The 26,630-nt window shown below is 39.5% G+C and overlaps 1 protein-coding gene and 1 long non-coding RNA gene across 6 annotated transcripts in view; one reads left to right on the top strand and one right to left on the bottom strand.

The window, feature by feature from the left end:
* ubap2l (ubiquitin associated protein 2-like) overlaps positions 1-19,950 on the bottom strand; it is a 34,783-nt gene extending 14,833 nt beyond the window's left edge. For 2 of the 5 annotated variants that reach the window (XM_017481192.3, XM_017481193.3), the window contains exons 1-13: positions 19,626-19,782; positions 17,946-18,078; positions 13,297-13,374; positions 10,917-11,027; positions 9,491-9,668; positions 7,164-7,259; positions 6,606-6,651; positions 4,260-4,366; positions 3,468-3,527; positions 3,310-3,362; positions 3,135-3,220; positions 2,170-2,350; positions 311-512 (exon numbers count right to left, since the gene is read on the bottom strand). In XM_017481192.3, coding sequence (XP_017336681.1) covers positions 311-512; positions 2,170-2,350; positions 3,135-3,220; positions 3,310-3,362; positions 3,468-3,527; positions 4,260-4,366; positions 6,606-6,651; positions 7,164-7,259; positions 9,491-9,668; positions 10,917-11,027; positions 13,297-13,374; positions 17,946-18,035 — 1,288 coding nt within the window. In that variant the 5' untranslated portion in view covers positions 18,036-18,078; positions 19,626-19,782. The other 3 variants (XM_017481194.3, XM_017481195.3, XM_047159123.2) reach the window with 2 other exon arrangements.
* On the top strand, positions 18,527-19,630 carry LOC128634095 (uncharacterized). The gene is made up of 3 exons (XR_008397286.1): positions 18,527-18,664; positions 18,759-18,944; positions 19,034-19,630. It is a non-coding gene; the product is annotated as an uncharacterized LOC128634095 (long non-coding RNA).
* Positions 19,951-26,630: the final 6,680 nt, after the last annotated feature.

The following is a 26,630-nucleotide window of genomic DNA, read 5'->3' as shown; positions in this document are numbered from 1 at the left end:
TTAGAAAAGGAGAAAACTTAAGCGCATCAAGCGTAAGAAAACTTTTTCAAAGTAACACTGTACTATATTCAGCTAGACCATCATCAGGAGCACATAGGACACGTTTCCCCCGGTTATAACCAATTATTTTTGTATCACTATAAAAGTTTTTGGTGTAAAGAAGGTCGGATTACTGGGGACAATAACAGCACTGCATGGAATGTACCATCTCAAACACACCAATATTAACAGTCACATCAGCAGCACACAGTGCCATTAGTTTAATACCAGAAAACCACTACTAATCGCTCAGATAAGAAAGCTCTCCTACCATACTGTGCCAGGGGAGCAGGACTGGACTCCCAGCTGGAGGGACCTGTGCTGGATGGGCCGCTCTGGGAATGCTGCGCTGCCAGCTGAGCCAGAGCCTGCGCGGTCTTAAACTGCTCCAGGAACTGGGAGCCACTGGTGGAGTTTCCACTGGTTCCTTTAGAGTCTCCCACATCACCAAAACTCTTACTGAGCATGCTCACCTAGGGTTAAAAATACACGAGGAGACCATACTTTTTTAGTGGACAAGCAACTTTTTTTTGTGGGCGTCACTACATGCAAATGAGCTGTGTCAGGAACATGTGTTCAACATACACACATGAGTATGAAGAAAATCAGCCTTTCTGAACCCATTGTAATTACAACAGAAATTATAAGTTCTGTCTCTAAATGTAAACATCTAAATACAAAACTTTACTAAAAGTCTGATACAAATCAGGTCCAACGTGCATACAAGGTTTAATACCACTTAGGCCCCAGTGCTAGGGATTTGCGAGCTACAAACAGCAATGCTACTAAAGCCACTTTTCCATTGCACGGTACAGCTCAACGCGCTTTACTTTTCTGAGCTTGTGCTTCCACTGCAGTTTAGTGCCATGTTCCACTTGCCTTCACGCAGGAATAACGTATTATCAAAGCTCTGTTCAAATACACAATCAGGCTATATTCCAAATGCCTTTCCTGTTCACTGAACACAGACTCTATTAATGATGAAAACGACAGCGTTCTAGAACCTACATGGTGCTCGACATGACCAAGTTAGATTCAGCCACGACAGGAGTGACTTTGATAAATGCCTGTTGGGAAATCGGTAACAAGCGAGATGTAAAAATCTAAGACAGAAACCTTTGTGGCAATTTTATCTGTAATGAGAAAATGATACATAATTTTCAATTAACAGAATATTACCATATGCAAAGTATGTATTAAGTGACACGTTTATTCGGCCACAATACAGAACCACTGATTAAGGAGAATTCCCTACTCCCTCGATGCGCGGCTCACATTTAGTATGGGCTCGTTCGGAACCTCGACTGAGGTGGCACTTATATATATATATATATATATATATATATATATATATATATATATATATATATATATATATATATATATATATATAAATTTAAATAAATAAAAAAAAAAAAAAAAAAAAAACACCCCATACAACAGTACCAGATACCAAGTACTATCCACAGTGGAAAGCCCCCAAAAAGCGAGCAGAGTCGAGTCGAGCCGTACCATGCAGTAGAAAAGTGCCATAACTTAACTACATGTTTTAGTTGTGTGGCAGTAGCAGAGCTATTTTCAAAATAATGTAGCTTTTCCAGTAACAAGCTACTTTCACTTAACCAGTTAATATTATTTAACATAATTTTTTATTCAAACAAATCATAATAAACAAACTACTGGATAGTTTTTTGTTTCTGATTAGTGTGGAGCAGGTGTGTGCAGCTCAGCATGCATGGAGCTATGCTATAGCATAAAAAACGAAAAAAAGGGGGGGGGTAAGGGGGGGGGGGTTGATGTATTGGACAGCACATCCTGTAACAAACAAAGATTGGAACTGGATTTGGAAAAGAAATGTATTTTTGGAAGCACAAATGTTTACAGGGTTGGTTAGGATTGATTTTTTTTTAGTTATACTGTAACATTAGTGTTTTTGTGTGAAAGAATTTAATTGAGAATTTAGTTTTAGTACATAGTTTTTAAAGAAAACAATATGGGATTGGTATGAGAGGGGGGGGAAAAAAAAAAAAAAAAAAAAAAAAAAAAGGATCACGCTGTCTTTACTTGTAAGCAATGCAAACCGGAAATAAATAAATACTTTCAGCACCATTTGTTTTAAAGCGCTCTCACCATGCTGTGCGGATTATATGAGGTGCTGGAGGAGGGCTGGGAGAGTGACACAGACTGCTTGGAGTTGCTAAAAACCAGAGACTGGGATAGAGATGGGGGCTGAGGGGCATCAAGTGGAGCAGACTCAGTCTCAGAGGAGGAGGAGGGTGGTGTTTTCCCCAATAGCACTGCTAAATCGATCCTGTGTTGGGAGTCACACACACACACACACACACATACACACACACACACACATACACACACACTTAATCATCATTATGCGCGACCATGCTTTTAGTCCTAAATTGCCCCGTCCCAACTTTTTTGGAACGTGTTGCATGCATCAATTTCAAAATAAACATTTATATTAATAATAATAATAATAAAAAACTATGCAGTCAATTAGGTAAAATATCAAATACCTTGTCTTAATACGTTTGTTGTTTAAATACAAGTCAAAGTACATTTATAAATCACTGCTCTTTGTTTATCATTTTCCATACTGTTTTTCAGAACTGGGGTTGTACATAAACTATGCTAATCTTGCATATAATAAATGGTTAATAGAGTAACTCTCTCTGAAACTGTTAACCTATATCATGATAAATCAGTCAGTCATCGATATTACATTGTAATATCACCCAGCCTTAATCCAAACACCCTGCTGGACTCCAACAGCCAAACGTCAACATCTGGATTAGAGGACATTTTACAGTGGTTTTGGGTGAAGTAACAGCACCAGTATATCCCAGAACAGTCAAATCTGGTCCAGATGCATTTGGTTCAGATTTGTTGGAAGAATAAAACATCAAAATACCTCACATTTCTCAAAATATGCACTCGATCTTTGGTCATGCGGTCTTAAAATTAGCAGCGAGCTGAGCTATAATGCGTTAGCACAGACACCCAAGCTGGCTGAACATCTGGATAACTTCCCAAAAACAGAAACTAAAACTACAGTATCCTTCACTTAAATCATGACATACCTCTGTCCAGCGGTTATGGTTACATTCTCCTGAGGCATGGGCATGGACACCACGCTGGAAGCAGTGAAGATCTTTGTCTCTGACAACTGAAGACACATCCAGAAAGAAGAGCCGATGTGTTTAACTTCACAATAAAATGACATATTTTCCTTATTTTAGTTTAAGTATTTCTTACATCCTCAGTCCAGTCCTCAGTGCCCCATTCTTCTGTAGGAGATCGCCATGCACCTGAGAAAGGGAACACGAAAGAAGACGAGTTACAGTACAGAACCAGCAGAAAGTCTGATTATTACACAAGGGACAAAAACGTATAAAGATGGCTGGCATACGTACCAGGAGCAGAGTCGAACTTCCGTGCATAATTTGTTCCTTCTCCTCCAGAAAACTCGAGTCCTACAAAAATATAACAACAATCAAACAGATGCTTGCACAGCATGAAGTCATCATACTTGAACATAGCATTAGTGTGTACTCTAGGTGGTGCGGTCGCATGAACTACACCAGTATTTACTGAATTACACAGATGAGGCATAAACAAAAGTTCACTGTAGGAAAGCATGCCATGTTTACCGATGATGCCCTTGTGTGTATACACCAGGCTTTACAAGTAGAACTCAATGAAAAGTCTAATCCTTCTTATTAACTCATGCCTACAACAGGAAGGAAGCTATTGAAGAGAAACAATTTCAGACTTTTGACCTTGCTGTGACCTTGAACCTGTTTGGATCAATTCCAAAATCTAATCAGTACATCTGCTGGTTACGATTCCTTATAAATCCCACAAACGTTTAATCACTCATTCTTCAGACATGGCGCCAATGAGATTCTCAGACAGACATTCACACAGACAACCTGAAAACATAACGCCTCCAACAACCAGAGGCTGAGGAATAAATTACAATACAGAATAAAAGTGGCTGGATATTACGACCTGATAAATTAAGACCAAATTAAAAATGATAGCATTTTAATGCGCTCCTGACTGGATGCGACTGTCGATTTTTGACTATAAAAGTTTATGCAACAGATAATACTGGCGATATTCACCACCTTAAAGCAAAATAAAACATGATCCAAAAGAAAAGTAAATAATATAATAAGTGAGAGTAAAGGAGGGATACAAACTGGCGCCATCTTCTGGTTCCAAGTTGCCCGTGTTGCTCCAAGTGCTTCCCATGGCGTAGCTCTCCTCTGTCTGCGCTGGCTCAGCATAGTCCGCTGGGTTAAACGTACTGAACAAGACAGAGAGAATATAAACGTCTCAAAAAGCAATGAAGGTAAACTACAGTGACTTCAGAGAAATAATTCTGGAGGGTGCAACTGAGGGTGAGGGAAAGAGTGAGGGTGTGAGATAGGAGCACACTAGGAAGGCCATTATAAAATTCCTCTGATCTTTAGATCAGGCTGCAAATGCAGTGAAGCAGGATACATTACGCTGTAACTGAGGAAGCAAATCCTTTAAAAATGAACACAACCAGCACAGGCTGTATATACAGTGGACAAAATGGTAGCAGCAGAAAAAGTGAAAACAAAATGTCTGACACTTAGTTCTAGTAGCTGCTGCAGTACAATACAAACTGTGTTAGCAACTGATGATTAGTTTGATCATCAGATTAACTTATTGATCCTTTTTCAAATAGTAGATTCACTGGGTTGTATTTAAAATATATTAAAAATCAAAAGGATTCATTTACAACATTTCAATTTGACCAATTCTTATGCTACAGAACTCTTAACATACTTACTATTCATTAATAAAATCAAAATCAGAGCCGACAATCAATATAACTTGACACAATCCGTTTCACAAATGTTCATTTGAAAATCCTTTTCACAGCTGTCTTACCATCCTCATTAGCTGACACTTTGTTGATGTATTTTATTAATTATGCTTGTAATGCAGCTGCACTGTTTAAACACTAGAGGGCATAATCTGCACATAGGTAAAATATATAGGGTGCGTCTCAAACAGATCCCTATCACAGTCTCAATCCAAAATCCTTCCAGTGCACTGGAACATTTGCTCCCTTTAAAAAAAATTTTTTTTTAAATTGAATTAAAAAATCCCACAACGCACTGCAAAAACCAGTCAGTATCCACTATGTTCCCTTGAAATGTTTTCTAATGCCTCTCAGCTCCCAAAAAAAAAAGGGCAGGGGACCACAAACTCAACCTCTGGCTACAAATGCAAATAGCTTGTTATCGTTGTTGTAACTCTCAAATGATTACTTACATTAGCGATTTTTTAAAAAATTACTTTTTTTACATTCTATATACAGTTTGCGTCAAACAACTTAAGTGTTTGATTTTTTTTTGTTGTTAATCCACTAGCTAGCTTATGATCCTGCTTGACGTGTGACAGAAATGCATGAGATTAATGTTAACAAATTTATGAGACACATAAATCTTGGGATGCGCCGAAATTTCAGCCACTGAAAATGCCATTTTTGATTTCTGGCAGAAAGAGGGAAAAAAAGGCCAAAAACATGAGCCAACAATATATGATGCCATGCCCATCCCGCCTCTCAATTGCTCAGCGCTCAGACATATCTAGCCGACGGTTATCATGGTGCTACCCGGCAAAGGGCGATAATGTCAGCAGTTTGGAAATACTTCAAAGTTTCTGATAAGGTCAACAAATCTGCAGTGTTTGTTCAGCAGAAATTTCAAGAGGGGGAGAGGTGTCGTGGAAAAGTGATTCGACAGGTTTGATGCACTACCTGAAAACATGACATCCGGTTCAGTATGCAGAGTACAGCAAAACAACAACAGAATAGAGGCCCTCTGCCATTCTGTGTTTTGCCTGTTGTTTTCATTCAAACAATTGTGTAGCATATTTAAACTTATTGTATTTGCAAGATGCTGGCTTAGAGCTGCCAAGTTTACTACTTTACTGCTGTTTTGCACATCATAATAGTTAACGTGACATTATTTGGATAATTGGATGAAAAAATCTGTTTGTTACTGAACTGAATAAAGAATAATATTAAATATTGTTTGTTTTGGTGTGTTCATTTAAAAAAAAGTGCGGTCATTTCATTGGTTTGTAGTTTTTCCAATTCAGATTCATTAAAATGGCAATACATGCCATTTGCAGTATTAAACCTCCCTTCATAGCAATTTTGAATTTATTTCATTTTATACAGACAAAAATGCACATAGTTTTGCCTTGCTTTTTCAGTCATAATTTTTCTTCATTAAATTTTGTTTAAAATATTCTGAGAATCAAATTGAACAGTATCATATTTGAATCAATCTTTTTTTTTTTTTTTAGCAATAACTTAATTGTTAAATTGTGGAGCTCCTACATAAAATGTATAAGGAGTGGCAGGTCTGAACATAATGTGATGTAATAAGTGTATAGTGTAATATAGTATAGTGATCAGAACTGGTGGTGTTCAGAGTGAGAATTGATCTGGAAGATGAATACAGCGAGCACTTAAATCAGTCACACCAGAGACTTAAACTTACCCCATGCCCTGAGCTGAAAACCTTCCACCTCTCCTACCAGCACCACCTAAAAGGATTCACACACACACAGCTCTGGAATCAAGTACACAGTACAATTTGTGCTTTGCTTGGCTAATTTGCATGAACATTTTAAGTGTGTAGAGAGTAAACATGAAACTCGCAGGACGATCTTTATAGGGGAAAAAAAAAAAAAAAAAAAAACCAACCCATGACATCTTCCTTACCGATATTTACCATTAATTTGTGACCTTCAACGGTGCAGGTTTCACTTTGGTTAAGAGTTTCCTACATTGTAGGATGGAGATATAATGATTAATCATTAATCATATATAATGATTAATCATTACAAAATCTTTATATAGAGATGTATAAAACTAAATCCACTAACTGTCGTTCTACCAGCAGGATAAGATTTCTGGACTTAAAACTTAATATCTGGAGTAATATTGCCAGATGGGGTCGAATGGTGACTAAAAATTAAATGTCTTGTTTTGTTTAAAGAAGCTGACAGCAAAACCCCGTTGAGATCATTGAATTAAAATCCAAAGTAACACCCACCTCTCCCTCTGCCTCGTCCTCGGCGGCCACGCTCCGCCCCCCTGCCCGCTATTCCACCTGCTTTAGTGCCATCCACACCATTCTCCTGCCCACGAACTACATGCATCATAAACACCAACAAAAACGAGAGAGTGATGAGTGATGATAAGAGGGCATTAATGAAGAAGCTTTTCCTCAGCTCCATGATTTAGCTGCCCAATAATACAGAGCATAAAATGCAGAAACTAAACGTGATTTATACCAAACTAAATGAATAAGATCAAGGATGTACTCAGAGAAAAGGAGCAAACACTCCATGACTGCAATATCAATAAAAAAAAATCATAATAAAAAACATGTTAAAATGTTTTTTTGCTTCCAAGACAGACCTGACCAAGATAGATATTCACTTTGCCTAATGCAAGTTACGCAAAGTGGATGATGTTGGCAGGGAGTACTCTCAGGGAGCATGTATAGGGACCGCGTGTACGGAGCGCTCGAAGCAAAGGCTTGCAGGGAACATAAAAGTGCTGCTGTTGTCACAACTGGTCTCAGTTGCTGATGCAAACTAGGTCACACCACATACAAAAAAAACAAAAACAACCCCCCACAGCATACACCCAAGCCAAGAAGCTCTGAGAAATGTAAGAGCCTCAGGCATTACTTTGTTGAAAACAACATTCTGAAACACGTTAAAAGCTGATTTTTAAAAATCTGATGACCGACATAGTTTAAATCATCCAGACTGATTCAAAACAGGACTGTAAGTGTTTCACTATAGTAAAGTGGCAAAAACATCACGATACATATGCATTACAATTTTACAGAGGTTGCTCTATGAAAGCAGCAACAGGAGTCAGTGACTACGTTTACATGGACAGCAGTAATCTAATTATTGACCTTACTCTGAGTAATATAATAATGTGATTAAGGTGTTTACATGAGTCGCTTTTAGAATACTCCTTTCATGCTCCCGTTTTATGTTCTAGAACATAATTAGATTAACAGCCCGCGTCATTACGTCACCGCACCACGCCGTCCCACGTCCCTCCAGAATTTCACGTATCGACATACAGTTCGTCTTCATTATGGTACCGTATACAGTTTTGGGTGTTTTAATTTAATTTTTTTACGAATGCTTTAAGTGCAGTTAATTATTTGTCATGCTGTACGCGCCAATAGACAACTGCTTGAAGCCGTGGGCTGCATCTCAAACCGCATTAACGTCTATATAGTAGCCGAGATACACGTATTTTTCCCCACTACAGGCATGTAGTAGGCAAGTAGCGGTTTGGGACGCAACCGAACTCTCTTGTTCGCCGTAAAACATTAAGAGTGGATTATTGTTGTCCATGCTAGTGTTTTGCCCAACTGTCAGTGCGTTTACATGGACAACAATAATCCACTCTTAACCCGATTAAGACGATACTTTGATTAAGAAACTACCATGTAAACAGCAATTTTTAATCACCTTAATCCGATTAAGGTCATACTCGAAGTAAGCTCTAATCGAATTAAGACAGGTGGAGTACTCCTGTTTTAGTCGCATTATGGACGTGTATTACAGACATGTAAACACCTTAATCACATTATGAACATTGTGTGAGAGTTTTCACCGCATTTTGCAACAGGACACGATCACACACGGCAGTTTTACGTTTTACGGCGAACAAGAGAGTTCAGCTGCGTCCCAAACAGCATACTTGCCTACTACAGACCTGGAGTAGGAGAAATACATGCATCTCCGGCTACAATATAGACGGTAAGTACACGGGTTGGGACATACCCACAGCTTCAAGCAGTTGTCTATTTGCACGTACAGCATGACAAATAATTAACTGCACTTAAAGCGTTCATAAAAAAAATGAAATACAAACACCTAAAACAGATTTTAAATTTCTTCATTTAAGCCTACCATATTTATATGAATTACACAATTTTTTGCTCGACTCCCCCTCTGCAACCTTTCCAAAAATCCAAACCACCCTTAGTTAATTTAGTTCTCAAATAGGAACACAAACACACATCATACTGCAACACCTCCAGTGTAGCACTGGGCAGTGTGTTAAAGTTAAAGCAATGGGGGTTAATTTTATAACGTTCTCCAAAAGTGCCGTCCAAGCACACTCGGGTTCTGCTAAAGCATGACATGAGCAGGAGTATCTATATAAACAACACACTATACTGAAGAGGAGAGAGAAGCGGAAGAGAAAGGAAAGAGATGATAGAGAGGAGATGCTTTTCTCAGGAAGGGAAAGAAAAGAAAAAAAAAAAAAAAAAAAAAAAGGTTTTCAGGGTTTATTTTTTAGGTTTTTCTGGAGTCTTGTGAATAAAGTGTCTCTACTCACACTCTCGTCCACGGCTGGTTCCACGCCCCCTCCTCGGAGCCCCTCCTCTACGGCGTGCTACGACATCTCTCTCTCCTCCTCTCTCTCGATTCTCCTTTCCTTCTTCTCCTCCATCTGTCTGTGCGATTTCCTTCTGGCCCGACACCCCCTTCTTCTTTCCGACCATTTCCCATGAATCCTGTGGACAAGAGAGAAACCTTTATATGAGGCCCAACTTTGATCAGATATTAAACAAGGTGCAATTTGTAAGAGGATGAGTTAATAAGCGTACAAATGCTGTAATCAATCCTTTCATCAAAAAATATACTAACTAGCCTGACTTAACTTTCAAAGAACAAGTTAATCTACGTCACATGTTGGAGCTTTACATTGCTCTCCGACACACACACACACACACACCCCTCGTCACTACAGAGGAGCCTATGGAGGGGTTTCTGCTGTGCTCACGTTGGTGGTGTGATCCAAGTTATGCAATATTATGTTATGAACCATGTGATCTGACAATATTTTTGAAGTGTTTCATCATAACTTGGCACATAGATAGTGTTCACTTGCTTTGTTTATAGTTTCCTGGTCACCAGGCGCGTCCGTTATTTTGTGGGTCAATCAATAAACAGATTACAAGGCAAAGTCATGGGTAATAGTTAAATATTTCATAAGCGATTCGCCTTTCTTTCTAACTTTGGGGTAAACTGGGATAGCCAGTCGGTAGGTGAGATGCATAAACAGATGATAAACAAATTAAGAAACAAAAACGTAAAATATGACAGAATATATTCTCAATATAATGTAAACACTTGGGAAACCTTTCTGTAAATAATACGTATAAATCCACATCATTCATTGCCGTCTACACTGATATTTCACTCACGCAGAGCTGGTACTTGATCTGACTCATTTCAGCTCCCAGTGACCACACGTGTACATACCATGATGACTAGTTTAACAGTGTTTTCAAAAATAATGTTCGATTGTTTACACATTGTTAATCCTACACAGTGTCTGAAAAGTCATAAATCAAAAAACACGAAAGCCGCAAAAACATGATGCAGCAGGAAAAGTGAGAAAATGTGTAGAGCATAATACAAAATTAAGTACACATTTTTACTCGCAATGGCTAATGAATTTTCAGACACCCTGTATTGTTGGACACACAAGATGGCAGCCGTGCCCTGAATCATGGGAAACCTGACATCACTTAACAGTCTGTCTAGTTACTGTGGGTGTGCATGTGTGCTTAACCAAAACTATGTCAGAGCCAGAGAGAATAACACAAACTCTTCAGACAGAGTTACCAATACAGGACATGCATGTTTAAAACAAATCAATTCCCCGATTTGTCGAGTGCTTCAAGAACATAATTATTTGATTTGGAGTAAGAAAAGCTGCAGATGTGTGAAAGCACGAGGTTGTGGTGAGCACTCACGGTGTCGGGGCTGCCCTCCAGCAGCACATTGATGGCTCTGTTCACATCTCCATTGCAGTCGTGAAGCGCTATCATAGACTCGTCTTGGTCCTTTCCAGTGATGTCAACTAGCTGGACACGACAGAAGAGAGCACGGTTCAAGAACGTGGCGTTAAATTGGGGAAAATTGCAAGCGCACAAACAAAACTATACAAAATTTTATATTCAAAAAGGGCATTAAGGAGGTTGTACTAGGCTTTAACTGTCTTTAGAAATCCTCTAACTCAAAATAAATAAATAAATAATAAAAAAAAAAGGCAACTTAAAATATGACAAATCTGTGTATTCTGGTCACTAGACATAAGGTATGTCTGTACTGCTCACCAACAGAATTAATGGTAAGATTAGGACATTTTTACAGTCATGTACGTGGGTTTCACATTTGAATGAGCCACACCCCCAGGATCTATGGTGGGCCGCATCTACAATATGCAAGCGTTCCGGGCCAGAAGTCAGCTTTACACACCGCTTAATATGCCTCTACCGAGGCCACGGCTCAGACAAGTGGTGCTAAAATTGAGGACCGGGGATTTGCAGAGGTCTGCGAGGCACAGCCAAGGGGTCCATGATTTATTTATTTGTTTTATTTTGTTAGCGTGGTGAGGGGAGAAAAAGAAAAAAAATATATTAATTTCTATTAAATAAATAATAATTAAAAAAAAAAAAAAGTCACAACTCACTTCATCAAAAAGTTATTACATTAAGGGGGCCAAGCACCGAAGCAAACCCAGACCTCAGCAATTGAAAGCTCCAACACTATTACTATACTGAGGGGAATTTATTTATTGTAAGGTTAAAGAGAACCGCTGTCTTTAACCACTATTTAATGTTCTATATATCTTCCAGGTTATTCGTACAAGTAAGAAATTTGGAGAAGAAAAAAAGAAAAAAAGAAAAAAAGAAAAAAAAAAAATATATTGTTGATTTGAATGGCAGAGCTTTATATTGCTCAGACGGACACAGAACGAGAGCATCCGGTAGCAGCTCTGTAGTTGATCTCGCACAAATGGTTCCCTTCATGACTACACATGGAGCCTAAGAAGGGGTTTCCGGAGTGCTGGGTATGTACCGTAAAGCTCATTAGGTCACGACTGAGCAGTATACTGCGTTCAACATTTATAGCACGGATTTCAGGAAAGTGGCAGAATGTGGTTTTAGTGGCTCAGCACACATCAAAGTTCTACTGAAGGTTTCCAAATAAGCTGCCAGTAAAGCTGTGGTGATGTGTGAACAGGTGTTTCCAATACTGAAACCCCGAGTAACTGCTGATTCCGATATCCATCCGATATAGTCTCCTTTAAAAAGCTTTCAAATTTTTTTAACTGAAGCACTTCACAGCAAATCCAATAAAGTATAAACTGGTTTTACGAGAGGACGCAAAATATTCGTGTGCGGAACAAAGGTTGTGTGAGCGATTGCAAAAGCATTGAAATATAAATTTTCCTTTCATCTCATATTCTCCCTCACAATCACCATGACCCTGTAGGGCAGTGGTCACCAACCCTGAAGATCTACCTTCATGTAGACTTTAACTCCAACCATAATCGTGGCCACCTGACCATCTATAATCGTTGCCTTAAGCAGTTCTTGATCAATTAAAACAGGTGTGTTAAGATTTTGGTTGGAGATGAAACCTGCAGGAAGGCAGATCTGAAGGAAGAGGGTTGGTCACCACTGGCGTAGGGACCCCGTACAAACACTGAAAAGCAATACAAAAATGCAAAAAATTGAACATTTTACAATTTTAAAAGATTCAGACCTGCTTCTAGAGTTATTAATTGCTATATAAAAAAATAAAACACAAAAAACAAAAATAAAAAAAAAGAAAATTCCACAACACACGATATCTCAAACGTATATTGTGCCATAACTTATCACGATATTGATATTATCTCTCTCTAATGGCCTAATCATTTTAAAGTTAAAACCATCACTAGATGCTTAATGTTTGCTGACTCTGGGATTATGTTAAAATGATCAAAGACCAGAGCAAACATTTTCATTAGAGACAACTAATCAACTCGACCAGTTACACGCAATTTTAACAGGTTTAGTCCGTGATGAGATGGGTAAAATGAGACAGATGGGAAAAAAAAAAAAAATGTCTACAGCACAATCTGGAAAACGCTGGAATTCAATAAATAATTCCATAATGTTTGATAAGAAATGTCCAGGGAGGTCTGATTAGTCTAACTCAAAAAAAAAAAGGAAAAAGCATCAGAGTGCCACTGAAGTAGGATTTCACCTATTCCTCACCAGACCAGCTCCTTCAGAGAGGCAGACCTTCGCATTAGCTTCAGGATTTGAGCATGATTTTATGATATTTAAAAACGCTCCTGACCTGCTTGACTTTTTCCTCAAAGTCAGCATCGTTGTGGTCCGAGATCATCTGCGCGAGTCGGATCTGCTCAGCGGTGGCCTGGGGGAAGAAAAGAAGGGAAGAGAATTATGAAAACCGTGCTAAAGATATTTGGAAAACTAATTTGTACTTCAGGACAGACGAACAGCAGGAGGATTGCGCTCTGAAGGACACATCTCTGTGTACAAGAAACACAGCATGGATTAAATTCTGGCCATTTTCTGTGTAATTGTTAAACAAAACGTCAGGGTTGGAAAGACTGTGTGGGGACACAACACCATCACTCCAACACACACACACTGCAAGGACACAACCTGCATCATTCAACCATCCAACAAGCACAGTCCAGGATAACCAACACTCTGTGACATACACTACAAACATCAGGACAAATTAGCATGCATTTATAAACAACAACATTTCTGAGCTTTCTTAAAGCACTTTACTCATTCATGTATTATTTTATACAAAAACTGTTCTATGGATTGTCTTTTCTACATAAACCTATCCACAACCTTATATTGAACATTCACTGACCAAAGATAAGCAGGTAACCTACTGACTAGTCAGACAGTAGGTTTACATGGACAACAACATTGCGATATTAACCCAATTAAGACAATACTCTGATTAAGAAACTACCATGTAAACAGCGATTATTGATGACCTTAATCCGACTAAAGTCATACTCGAAGTAAACACAAATCGAATTAAGACGTGGAGTATTCCTATTTTAGTCACATTATGGAAGTGCATTATAGACATGTACACAACTTTAATCACACTATTAACGTCGTGTGGGAGTTTTGCGCCAGGACACGTACACACACGGCAGTGCTCAACCATTTTACGGCAAATAAGAGAGCACGGCTGCGTCCAAAACCGCGTACTTACCCGTTATATAGTAGGTGAAATACATGCATCTCGGCTACTATGTAGTAGGCAAGTACGCAGTTTGGGACGCAGCCCACGGTTTCAATCAGTCGTCTATTTGCATGACAAATAATTAACCACACTTGAAGCTTTCATAAAATAAAAAACGAAAACACCCAAAACTGTATACGGTACCATAACGAAGACCAACTGTATGTTGATACGTGAAATTCTGGAGGGACGTGAGACGGTGTGGTGACGTAATGACGTGTGCAATTAATTGTTCTATAACATGTAAAATAGGAACATGAAAGGAATATTCTAAAAGCAACTCCTGTAAACACCTTAATCACAATATTGTGTTATTCAGAATAAGCTCAATAATTAGATTACTGCTGTCCATGTAAACGTAGTGACCGGTGCCTACGTTGATTACTACGGTTTATCAGGAACACCTGTACACCACTTGATTCATGCAATAACCTAATCAGCCAATCACATCTGGGCTGAAACACCATGCTGATGAGCAAGATCAGGGAAGAATGACCAGACTGGTCTGAGCTGACAAAAAGTCTATAGTAACTCAAATAACCACACTTTACAACCATGGTGAGCAGAAAAACATCTCCGAAGACACATTTTGAACCTTGAGGGTCCATTCTTCCTCAGACATGTAAAACTTTTTAAAACTTTTACATACACACACCAACCGTATTGATCTCTGACACTACAAGTTTTGAATGGAACAATTTAATAAACAAAAGTGGCTGCTAATAATGTAGTAACTACTGAACTAGATGTAAATTACTACAGATTATACCACAGCTCTGTTGAATTGTCGATTCAGATTGGCCGACAGAGGTTCCGAGGTGTGCAATTATTTTTCAGTAAATGTACACCTAAAGTAGTTCCAGTCAGGTCTTGACCACCTTACAGTTCCAGATCACTTCAAGTGAACTGAAATAACGGAAACATTAAGCTTACTGTTCACCACAGCACACACATTTAACAAAACGACAAAACATTTCAATCTTCCAGAAATAATTAAGAAATAATTGACGGGCCGTTGAATTATTAGAAAAATAATGCACACCCGAGGGGGTAAAACGGTCATATTTGGTTGTTGTATTTTCTGCAGTAATAAAGAATAAATAAAAACCCTGTGAACAACTAGGCTTATCGATATTTATTTGTTCATTCTATTTTGAAATTATCAGTGAACTCGTAATAACATGTAATACGTAATACGTGTGCGACTGAGACAAAGTCACCAGGCTTTGAGATGTGGTGTTTTTCCTTCATCGCGAGTATAAATATTATTTGAGTCGGATGTCTCTGGATATGTTTAATTGCACAGGGACACACTGCAGGTAGACAATGGCTTTAAGCTGTACTCGGTTTGATCCGTGCTTCCCATCCTTTATAGGCAACTCCGGAGTGACCGAGCTTATAGTTGTTAGGGCATATACACCTAGTTTCCTGCAGTAGATTTCAGGCAAACTACGTAGGTTTGTTAAAGCAGCATAAGTTATGCAATTTGGCTAACTAGCAAGCTAAACATGTTAAATTCTTAGTTAGCACTACAAAACTGCAAAGGCAGAGTTAATCAGACCAGTTATTCCTCCTAACTGCCTGTAACCACAACTGTCTCCCATCGGCTTGGAAAAGAATCCGATTCGATAGCATGGGGTAAAAACCCGACTTGTTCATGAACACTTTTCCAATTCAGCAACACGGCATTTTACAAAACAAATTCCGGCAAATGAGGCTCCAACTCTCTTTCTGACATCACAGCAACCTGCCTTTCGTCTGGTTGTTCACAGTACACCTCCAACTTCAACTAATCTTTATTACTTCAGTGCAGTACAGAGCAGTGTGCAGTGTCTCAGGGCTCCATCACTCACTTTAGTCTGAATAAGAGACAAACTTGATTCGTTTGCTGTTTGGTTTATTTTCTCACTGCATGTAACTGAACAAAAAAAAAATTTAAAAAAAAAAAAAAAATGCATCACTTGAGGGGTGTGTAGAGCTGGGGGGGGGAACAGCATGTTTGAATCGGGTCAGGATTGAAACATTTTCTCAGTGCAATCAAACCACAGCAGAGTTCAGGAGGAAGAGGGCACCGAGGAGGAAAACGCACCATCAGGGAGGTCATATACAGTGGACAGAATCATGGGAGTGGCTTGAACATGATGCTGCTCTGATCTAAAATGCTGCTGCCTTCTCTGAACCTTTTTTTTTTCCTTTTTAAAGTGTGAATGTTAGCCATGGGAATATAGTATGGTTATCGTATTATATTTTATTACAGATTACCTGTCAGGATTGGAACTAATCCTTTAAAAGAGACTACATAATCAGCAGCAGGGTTGAGCAATTCAGTTACCAGAGGAATACAGGAATTAAGGGACTGAGGATCAAAACATAGCAGATAACATGGTATAGGACAATTCGTTTTTACTAGCTGACCAATAAATAAATAAATAATCTTTGCCATAGTCAGTGGGACCTCACCAGGTTTAGGCTGTGTAATTAGCAAAAGTTAAACGCAGATAAAACAACAGCAAAGGAGGCATCAGTGATTAACAGAAATAAATACATGCAACAAATCTTGGTAGTATATTACCCTATTTAGGGAAATATCAATTCTTAAAAATGCATTCGTGGGGACATCCAGGAGGAGCTGAAATCCTTGGAAACCGATTCCTAAACTGAGAGTGCGCAGCACAGGAGCTCATGTCTGACAACAGAGCACGCCCTGTACCTCACCTCATCTACTCTTGTTTCCGGCATGTAGTTCACAAATGAATATCACAAATATCGCTCCAACCATGAAGGCAGATTTTGCATGCTGAAAATCCTATTACAGTTAGTGTTTGAGTTTCTTATGTTGCCTTCAAAATCGTCTGAAAGCCCTGTTTTGCGTACCAGCCTTCTGGATTTTCTAGATTAGTAAATTCTTGAGTGTACGGTCAGAGTTTTGGATTTAAGACGCAGCTCATGACAACAATCGCGATGATGTCAGAGAGTTTTAAAGAGAAACTGTGCGTTTAATGTTGTTGTGCATGAAATCGTTAAACATTTTACAGTTCGACCTGAAATCAACATTTAAACATTTACATGAATCCTTTGCTTCACATCAGGCCGTGACGTGAATTGTTTCCCTATAACGACAACGCTTCCCACTAGACTGGTAAGCCAGTGCTTTGGTTTTTAGCCACTTACACATCATAAGTTGTTTCAGAAGCCCACTGTAGTAGTACACCAACACTGTACTAACACTGTAGTAGTAACACTGTCATTTAAAAAGACTTGTTTGACCACTGACTTAGGAACCTCCATTTTAACTGACAGCAGGACTAGTGAACATATTAGTGGACTGGTCTATATAAACCCTCACAGGGAACAGAATTAGGGATTTACGCAACAGCAGACAATCATCCTGCAATGATATGATGCCATTTCTTTTTGAAACGATTAGGCATTAGCCTCGAGAGGAGGTGCAACAAGGTCCACCTTCAGTATAAAAAGCCTAAGTTTTCTCCAGATGTTGCAAGTGCATTATGGGTATTCTGTACTTACTCAGAACACCATTTGGTTGCCTTTTAGGATTTCAAGAATGCAACACTCGAAATATTGCACTAAACAGGGAAAAAAGCCATGAGGTTTTGGCAATGAGATGAGGGACAGCAACAAACCTGTGTGTGTGTGTGTGTGTGTGTGTGTGTGTGAGTGAGAAAGTTATATACACACACACTCACCTGAGGCCTCTGCTTGTGCTGTGACTGGCTCTGTGTCTGTGTCTGCTCCCAGTTAGCCCGGTTCCGGTTTCCTCCTACCGATGTCATCATTTACAGTATATACAAATAAGAGTATTTACAAAGAAATAAACACCTATGGAAAGGAAAGAAACAGGAAGAGGCTTTCAATTAGTGTTGGACAAAACACTCTAAATGACATTTCATGCAGACTAGATCACTTTCACTACCTCGTAAATGGTGTAAATCAATCAAGAACCACAAAGATTATCTTTCCGAACAAAGAAGATAATTAAACCACGAATTATGTGCAAAGGAACGCATTAAATCTGAACAAAACGCACTTCCGGGTACCACAACCGCTTCATACAACACAAACAAAATGCAGGACTGCTTCTAACTCCATTCTGAGCAGGCGGCTGCAACCAAACCGGCCACCTAATCCCAGTGTAGGCTCCCTATTATATAGGGTACGGTTTAAATGGCTTCTACACCCTAGGTAGTGCACTAGATGTCCATAAAGCGAGGCGTTTTGGACTCGACCTCCGATTTAGCCCTCATGTCGTGCCCGGGTTAAACCGCGCGAACAGGCCGGAAGATGGACGCCGGGATTAATTTAATTAACGAGTCTTTAATTGCCAAACACAAACACACAGAGTGCTGAACAGAAATGAAAACAAGCCGCGACCTTTTTCAGCCCGTAGTTTTATACAGAAGCGGAGGTAACTATCCTTCATGATTAAATAAGATTATTATTACACACATAACGGAAATAATATGGCGAGTTTACAAAATAGCTTTCCTTCACTTCTTCAGGAGACAGACACCTGACTGCCTACTGCCTAGAACTTCTCAAACCTGCCTCAGCAGCTAGTCAACCTTCCTATAACCATTACACACCTACAGCCAAGCAGCTTAACCAGCTCAGCTCACTCACCTGTGCTGCACTTTCCCCGGGAGTTTAAACCCGATTTCAGTGCAAACACTGAGGCCCATAAACAGGTAAACAAGCCCGGAGTAGCTAACGCGCTCGTTTACATTATTTACAAAGCCACACAATTATTCATCAATATTTGATTTCTGCTCTCCAGGACAAACTCCGACACACCGGGACTATTAAATCAACTAATATTCACTTAACTTCCTGTATCATTAACTCCTATAAAGTTGGCTAGTTATGTTGCTAACCCAAGTTAAGGTAACTCAATTGGCATATTATTATGATTATTACCACAAGAGTCCTGTTTTGCACTTAACAGAAATCCGTTCCTTTGTCTAAAGAGATTTCAACGTATTATGCAATATTTAAATCCTCCCAGAGCGAACATGTATGATAGCTAAGCTAAGCTAAGCTACCTTAAGCAGCAGGGGGCTTCAACCTCATGGCCGACCGGCACAGCTAGAAAAACTACAGCTATCAGAGACAAGCACCCCCTTTACCAGGTGAATAATCCTCATCTCGGTTAAATTCTCCCAGCAAAACGGTGACAATGTTATCGAAACGCGTATTTGATCGAAATCTGCTGGACTCGCGTTAGCCTCGAACTGCTTGAGTGGAACCGACACAGCGCCGTCCCCGCGACTGAAGCGCGTTTTCCGCGTCGCCTGCAAACTCAACGCCGAGGCTCAGTTCAGGCCCGAAGGCCGCAAATCACGAAAATAAACAACAAGCGCTGTACTGACCAGAAACCCGACTGGATGGCTCGGAAGATTTTTACTAAAACGCTGACCAAAGAATTAGGCCACTCCTGCGCTGACCTCCTAATCAAGCCAAAAATAAACTCCAAAATTTTGATCACACCAGGTACGAAGCCGAGCCGACTCGCGCAGACAATGAAGCGGATTTTTTTTACCTGTTTCTGTTCCCACACTGACACAGCGCCACGGTTCGCACAGTGGTCACGTGACTCGGCCCAGCCGCTGCGTCTTCAACACAAGAGACCCTCGAACACGTGACTGAAACGTGTGCCTTTCTAAAGGATAAATAACTCTACATCATACACCGTTACATTCAGGAAAGCGGTACAGAACTAGCGAGGTGCGCCAATGCTAACACACCAGAGGCTGGAGACATCATCATCATCATCATCATCTCCATCTCTACAGTTCATATGAACGGCTGAGCAACACGAGTTACATTTACTCAAATCAGTTAACTGGTTGCCTTGAACCATTTAAGTTTAAAAACGGATTGCTTTGAGTACAGCTAAATTATACACATTTTGAGTGTCTTTAACTTATCCTTTTTGCACTTAGTTCTTTGTTAAATCAACTAAGTTAAGTTTGAAGAATTAATTAAGTCTATATTGAAATGCTTTTTTTGTTTTTGTTTATAACTCTATGTTAAAAAGTAAAACATCTGACTGACTCACTCTCAGTAAGCGCTTTATCATCTATCAGGGTCACAGTGGATCCGGAGTCTATCCCGGGAATATCGAATGTGAGGTGGGAATACACCCTGAGTGGGACAGCAGTACATGCACACACATTCACACACTTGTACACACCTAGTTTATCTTCGCCAATCTGCCTACTGGCATGTTTTTGTGAGGTGGGAGGAAACCCGAGAACGTAGATGAAACCCACACAGACACAGGGAGACCATGCAAAGCTTCACACAGACAGTTACCTGACGCCAGGATCGAACCCGGTAACTGTCATCACCATTCAGTCATGAAAGAGATTTATTTTATAAAGAAAGATTTTATAAAAGTGGACCTTTCAAAATGTAATGACATACCCCTGGCCTTATTTGTTAAGTAACTAACATGAATTTAAGTGAAAGAACACACCAACAAGTATTTTTTTTTGTATGAGATGTTGAGAAATAATAATAATAATAATAAAAGATGTTTGGTCGAAGTAATATTAGATAGTATGAGTCACATGAGTTCTGCTTAGTAAAAATTGAAATAAAATATTGGGCTCATTTATCAGTCTTGTAGTAAAGTTGTGTGTAAATGTTTGCATGAGCCAAACCGAGCTAAAATTTTGTGCTGGATTTATAAAAGTTTAATAAACGCTGTACTCGTGTGTAAATGTTGATCCCCTGTAAAGTCCAAAAAGGCAAAACTCCATAATAAGTCAGGTGCACAGACAGCTGGGAACACGAAATGAACAATCAGGGTAAAGCCTGAAAAACAGAAGTGGAAGTAATTTTGACTCACTTCTATGCCCATAAAAATATTTTAATATTAATAACATTAATAATAAGTGAGCACTAAATCGTTCTCCAGGTGAGGTGTTTGTTTACAGCCTACAGCTCTGTGCAGACAGACAGACCCACCCATCCTCCACATATACACCACCATTTCTTTTGGTGTATCAGGTTGAAGTTGAAGTTAGTCTTCTTACACGTAAATTTCCATACGAGTAGCACGAGTAGGATAAAAAAAGTTTTTTCCGAATTTACAGGATTTTCATGAATATCAAATTTATTGTGGAAATGTTCGTACAAACAATTTACACATAAATCAGTTCATATCCAGTTTGAAAATGGTTTTACAGTATAGCGCTTTACCATAAGGACACTAATGTACTACACTGTGTGATAAAATAGATAGCCAAGATAGGTTATGAATCATTAAATCATGGCATAACTAATGTGACGGAGCAGCAGTGAGGTGGAAGCCATTATACAGAAGGTTAACTTGGTGATGTCTATAATACTGACATCTTACCGCATTAAGCATGGTCAAACTACTACAACTACATTTAGTACCGGTCAGATCGGTATCCCTAACGGGGTGATCCCTTTACTTAGCAAGCTGCATTTCCTTAAATTAAAAATTTTCAACTTAAATATTAAAAAGAGTATGTATTTGAATTGTGGCAAAAAAAATATTGTTCCATATATATTCTGTGGGTTATAATTAAACATCACATAAGCCAAAGAACACAGTGATAAAGCAGGTAGTGTTGCCGCCTCACAGCTCCAGGGTCCCTGGGTCCATCCTCAAGTCGGGTTACTGTCTGTATGGAGGTTTGCATGTTCTCACTGAGTCTGCTTGGGTTTCTTCTGGGTTCTCCAGTTTTCTCTGTCGACCTAAAACTATGCTGGTAGGTGTGAATGAGTGTGTTCATGTGTGTATGTGTGGGATTCCTCGGTATCCACTGCAACACTGACCACGATAAATCAGTTACTCTAGATGAATGAATAATTGGATAAGTAAGCCATTCACACAATTATTTGGTATTGAATCCAATGTCTAATTTGAAAATGTAACAATTAAGTGGCAGTTATTACCATAAGATTGATTTATTATTAATTAATTAAAGATATGATCTTATCTTTTTTAAATATACATTTTAAAATATTTTTATATAAGTGCCCACATTCACGAATCATTATGTTGTGGATGATGTGTACTTATTGACACTTTATCATTAAGGATGTGCAAATTTTATTTTAATTTATTTAATTTACTTTTACTTTTTTAGATCTACCTTCTTCCTCTCTTCTTCTTCTTCTTCATCTTCATCTTCTTATTATTATTATAAATCAACTCTGATAACTAATAACTAATTAATAACACTGTCTACTCTGTTGAATATGTGTAACAGAGTTGATGTATGATTATTATGAATGGTTAAGCACAATAAAAGGTTATAAATAAGACAAAAATGTTTATAAGACTTGCTTGCTCTCTACAGTCAAAGTTCTCCCTAGAAAAAAATGTCACCTCCTCAAAATCCCAAAACTTAATGAAAGTACATTATGTTAAAGCTGGTGTGTATATGGACAAAACTATTACATAGAATAAAATATGAAAGAATTAGGACAAGTAACTTATGTAGTATATTTACATTTATTCATTCAACAGACTTTTTATGTAAAGTGACTCAATAAGTAAGTAAATGAGTTGATAGAGGTATAGCAGCTTGGTGGTACTGGGATTCAAACTCACAACCTTCCCATTAACAGTTCAGAGCCCTAGTCTCTGAGCCACCTTCAAAGAATTTAATGACTGTTTAGACAAAAGAATTTTTTAAAAGATACATTGTAATGTGTAAGTGGCTTTGGACATAGCTAGACACCAGAAAAGTTCTGTTCTAACTCCCAGTCATGTGAGATAATATCAGCTTTATTGGGACTGGTTTGAAGTTAAATCCTACTTTAGGGACATGTTGGGTTAAAGCCTGTAGGACTGTTGACTAAATGGTATGGTTTATTGCTATCGCTCCCCAGTAGAGGGCAGTATGCACATCTACATGCCACGCTCCAACTGTATATACATTTCACATATAATAGGGTGTCAGATCAATTTTGACAGTTTCAATTACTAGCAATTATTTTCATCCATCCAGCCATGCATCTTCTATAATGCTTATCCTTCCTTCAGGGTCACGGGGAAACCTGGAGTCTATCCCAGGGAGCATCGTGCACAAGGCGGGGTACACCCTGGACAGGGCACAATCAAATACACATTCACACTTTGGACATACCAATCAGACTACCATGGATGTCTTTGGACTGGGGGAGGAAACTGGAGTACCCAAAGGAAACCCCCGCAGCACAGGGAGAACATGCAAACTCCGCACAAACAGGGCCACCGTGGGAATCGAACCCCCGACCCTGTGAGGCGAACGTACTAACCACTAAGCCACCGTGCGCCCCGATTATTTTCAGCTTTTTCTCAATTGAAATAACATGAATTAACTCCTGTGACTAGGATTTTTAAAATCACATAAAATTGTCAAGACTACTATATTACACATATTTATGATTCATATACAGTCGTGCTTAGAATTTTCTATATATCTGCATAAACATGACCTAAAACATCATCAGATTTTCACAAGTCCTAATAATAGACAATGAGAACCCAGTTAAACAAATGAGACAAAACTATTATATTTGCTTATTTATTTATTGATGAAAATGAGCAAATATAATAGTTTTGTCTCATTTGTGAAATTAGAGTCAGGTGTTTTCAATCAGTGAGATGACAATCAGGTGTGAGTGAGCATCCTGTTTTATTTAAAGAACAGAGAGCGCTCAAAGTCTGATCTTCACAACGCATGTCTTTGGAAGTGTACCTTGGCATGAACAAAGGAGATTTCTGTGGACCTCAGAAAAAGAATTGTTGATGCTCAGGCTGGAAAAGGTTACAAAACCATCTCCTAAAGAGTTTTAACTCCACCAATCCGACAGACAGACAGCTTGTGTGCAAATGGAGGAAATTCAAGACCATCGTTACCCTCTCCAGGAGTGTTCAGCCATGTTTTAAATTTTTTTTTGTTAAATCCTGTGTTATGCTGATACTGCAAAACAAAAATGTGGTTTGTACTTAATCTGTTCATACTGAATTTTAGAAAAGTTTGGTTATGAATTAAAACAAACCCTGTTGTTTGTTGTTATTGCTGTAAACATTTATAGGATGTAACTCTGTCCAACATCTTAATATATAGTCAATTTTAGTGTGTTCATACTGTATTACAATATGGTGCTGAAATTTGAGATTTTGAGATTCATGTCATTGGAATTATGATTTCTTGATGTTATGAATAATTTTAAAAGTTTCATTGAGGATGAAATAAAACATACTTCCCAAATTACCAAAGAAAATTGGTAAGCCATGCTTCTTTAGAAAATGACAAACCTTTTCCTTCACATGTAGATAGACAACACTGTAAGGATTTTAGAAATATGTTATGTGTTGATTGTTTCATTAAAGAAGGCTTAGACAATATATCTGAATGCACTCTACTGCATGTTCAACAGCACAAATATTAATGGCATGGGGCTTGCACCAAATTTAAATAAACAAGGAGTAAATATAATAACTTCAAAGTACTCTTATTTTCTACCAAGTTATTAATATTAATTGCACTGGTAGATGTTGGCTTGCTATGGCATTACTGCCTGTGGCACCCCCACAGTCACGTGATGTGAGTGCCGTGATCATGTGATGTGCAGTGGCTGATGGTAGTTGTAGTCTGCTGCCATAATTGGCCCAACCAGGACAGGACCCCCCTCTCCCCCGTCTGTGAGGCTGGGGTTACATCATTTTATATATATTTTTTTCTTATTAACCAAAATGCGTCCACAAATCAAAACCCCCCTATCGAATTAAACAAAGTCCCCTTAATTCATAACACAACTTTCATAAAAGCCAAAAGAAAAAAAAGATTTCATAAATCAACATATTTAATAAATCAGTATTTTCCCCCATTCACTCAATATTTAAGCTGTCTTGGAACTGAGCTTACATCAGTGAGAAATTGCTTGTCCGCGTTTTGGCTAGGTTCAAGTACAGTAGAATTCTTGGTCTTCTAGCCATGTCCTCAGAAGACGACAATTAGCCGACTCGAGTGGTGCAGCTTCGGCATACTGTGCAGGTGGAGCTACAGGCTGATGCAGCAGCGGAGATCCTCTGCCTTCAGGATTCTCATCAGCTCGATTTCTGAACCTGACCTTCGCCTTGTTCAAGGATGGCTCTTCGTTCTTTGACCAGTGCTCTCAGCATGCTGGGCAGGAAGCATTCTGCAGCCTCCGCTTCGTGCCCTTATTTGTGATGGATGAGGTTCCAGTGACTGTGTACCTCCTTTGTGTCTGAGGAAGATATCAAGGTCTTCCTTGACTAATACTGCTCGTCCATGTCGGCAGGGGAGAAGATCCATGGCCGCTTCGGGATCTGGAATGGCAAGCAGAGGTACCTGGTGAGGCTGAAGGTGGACCTGACGGCACCTGGGGGTTTCACCATCCCCTGGGAAGTTTTGCCATTGGTCCTCACCGGGGCTTCCTCCACTACCCCGGTCAGCCCCTGTACTGCCGGAGATGTGGGGCACTCGGCCACATGAAGTAGACCTGAACTGGATGGAGGTGCCGTCTCTGCAGAGAGGAGGACCACGCAGCAGTAGAGTGCAGGGCGTCCAAGACATATAGCCTCTGCAGGGGCTTCCAGTGTCCTTCACGGAAGGGTATCTACACAAGCCTCTTTGTGGAGAACTTCGAGGCCTCTGGTGCTTATTTGGTGCAGGAGAAACAAGGGCCAAGGTGTCGGTGTACGCTGACGACACAACGCTGTTCCTTGGCTGGGACGAGAACATCTACGCAGTGGAATGTGTTTTGGAGGTGTTCTCAGATGCCACTGGAGCACGGGTCAACCGCAAGTCCCAGAGGGTTCGCTTTGTGCCAGGATGGTCTAAACATTTTGGGGGTTATCTTTTGGAGAGGATCCAGCACCCAAAAGAACTGGGACATTGCCTTCAGGAAGCTGCAAGCCAGGCCCGAGAGCTGGGCAAAAGAGACTTCTCCCTTTCTGGAAGGGTAGGTGCGGCGAATGCCAACCTGCTGGCAGACCTTAACCATGTGGCCTTCGTCTTTCCCATCCTGTTTGTAATGGGAAGATTTGTTTGTGACATGCGAGCAGGTTGCCCACGTAAGAATGTGCACAGAATGGGAAAAAGGAGGAAGGGGAGGAGCTTGTGCCCCTCTTAAGACCATGGCGATGTATGTGGCTTTCCAGGCAAGGTTGGTTGGGGGCACGGAGGGCTACCTTGCAAGCAGTGATCTCCTGGAGGGGGACATCACCGTAGTCGACTGACCACCCATGGCACTACCAATAGGTGGCAGACTTTGTTCAGGATCAACCCTGGTGTTTTGTAGGCAGCCTTGTATTAGATCACAGGAGGCTGTACAGGAAATGGAGGGACTTCCCCAGAGCAGAATCGGAAGAGGTGATT

The sequence above is a fragment of the Ictalurus punctatus genome, chromosome 12 (genome assembly GCF_001660625.3).
Source record: "Ictalurus punctatus breed USDA103 chromosome 12, Coco_2.0, whole genome shotgun sequence".
NCBI lineage: Eukaryota > Metazoa > Chordata > Actinopteri > Siluriformes > Ictaluridae > Ictalurus > Ictalurus punctatus.
Note: the sequence above shows the minus strand (reverse complement) of the source record. Positions and strands in the feature narration are given on the sequence as shown.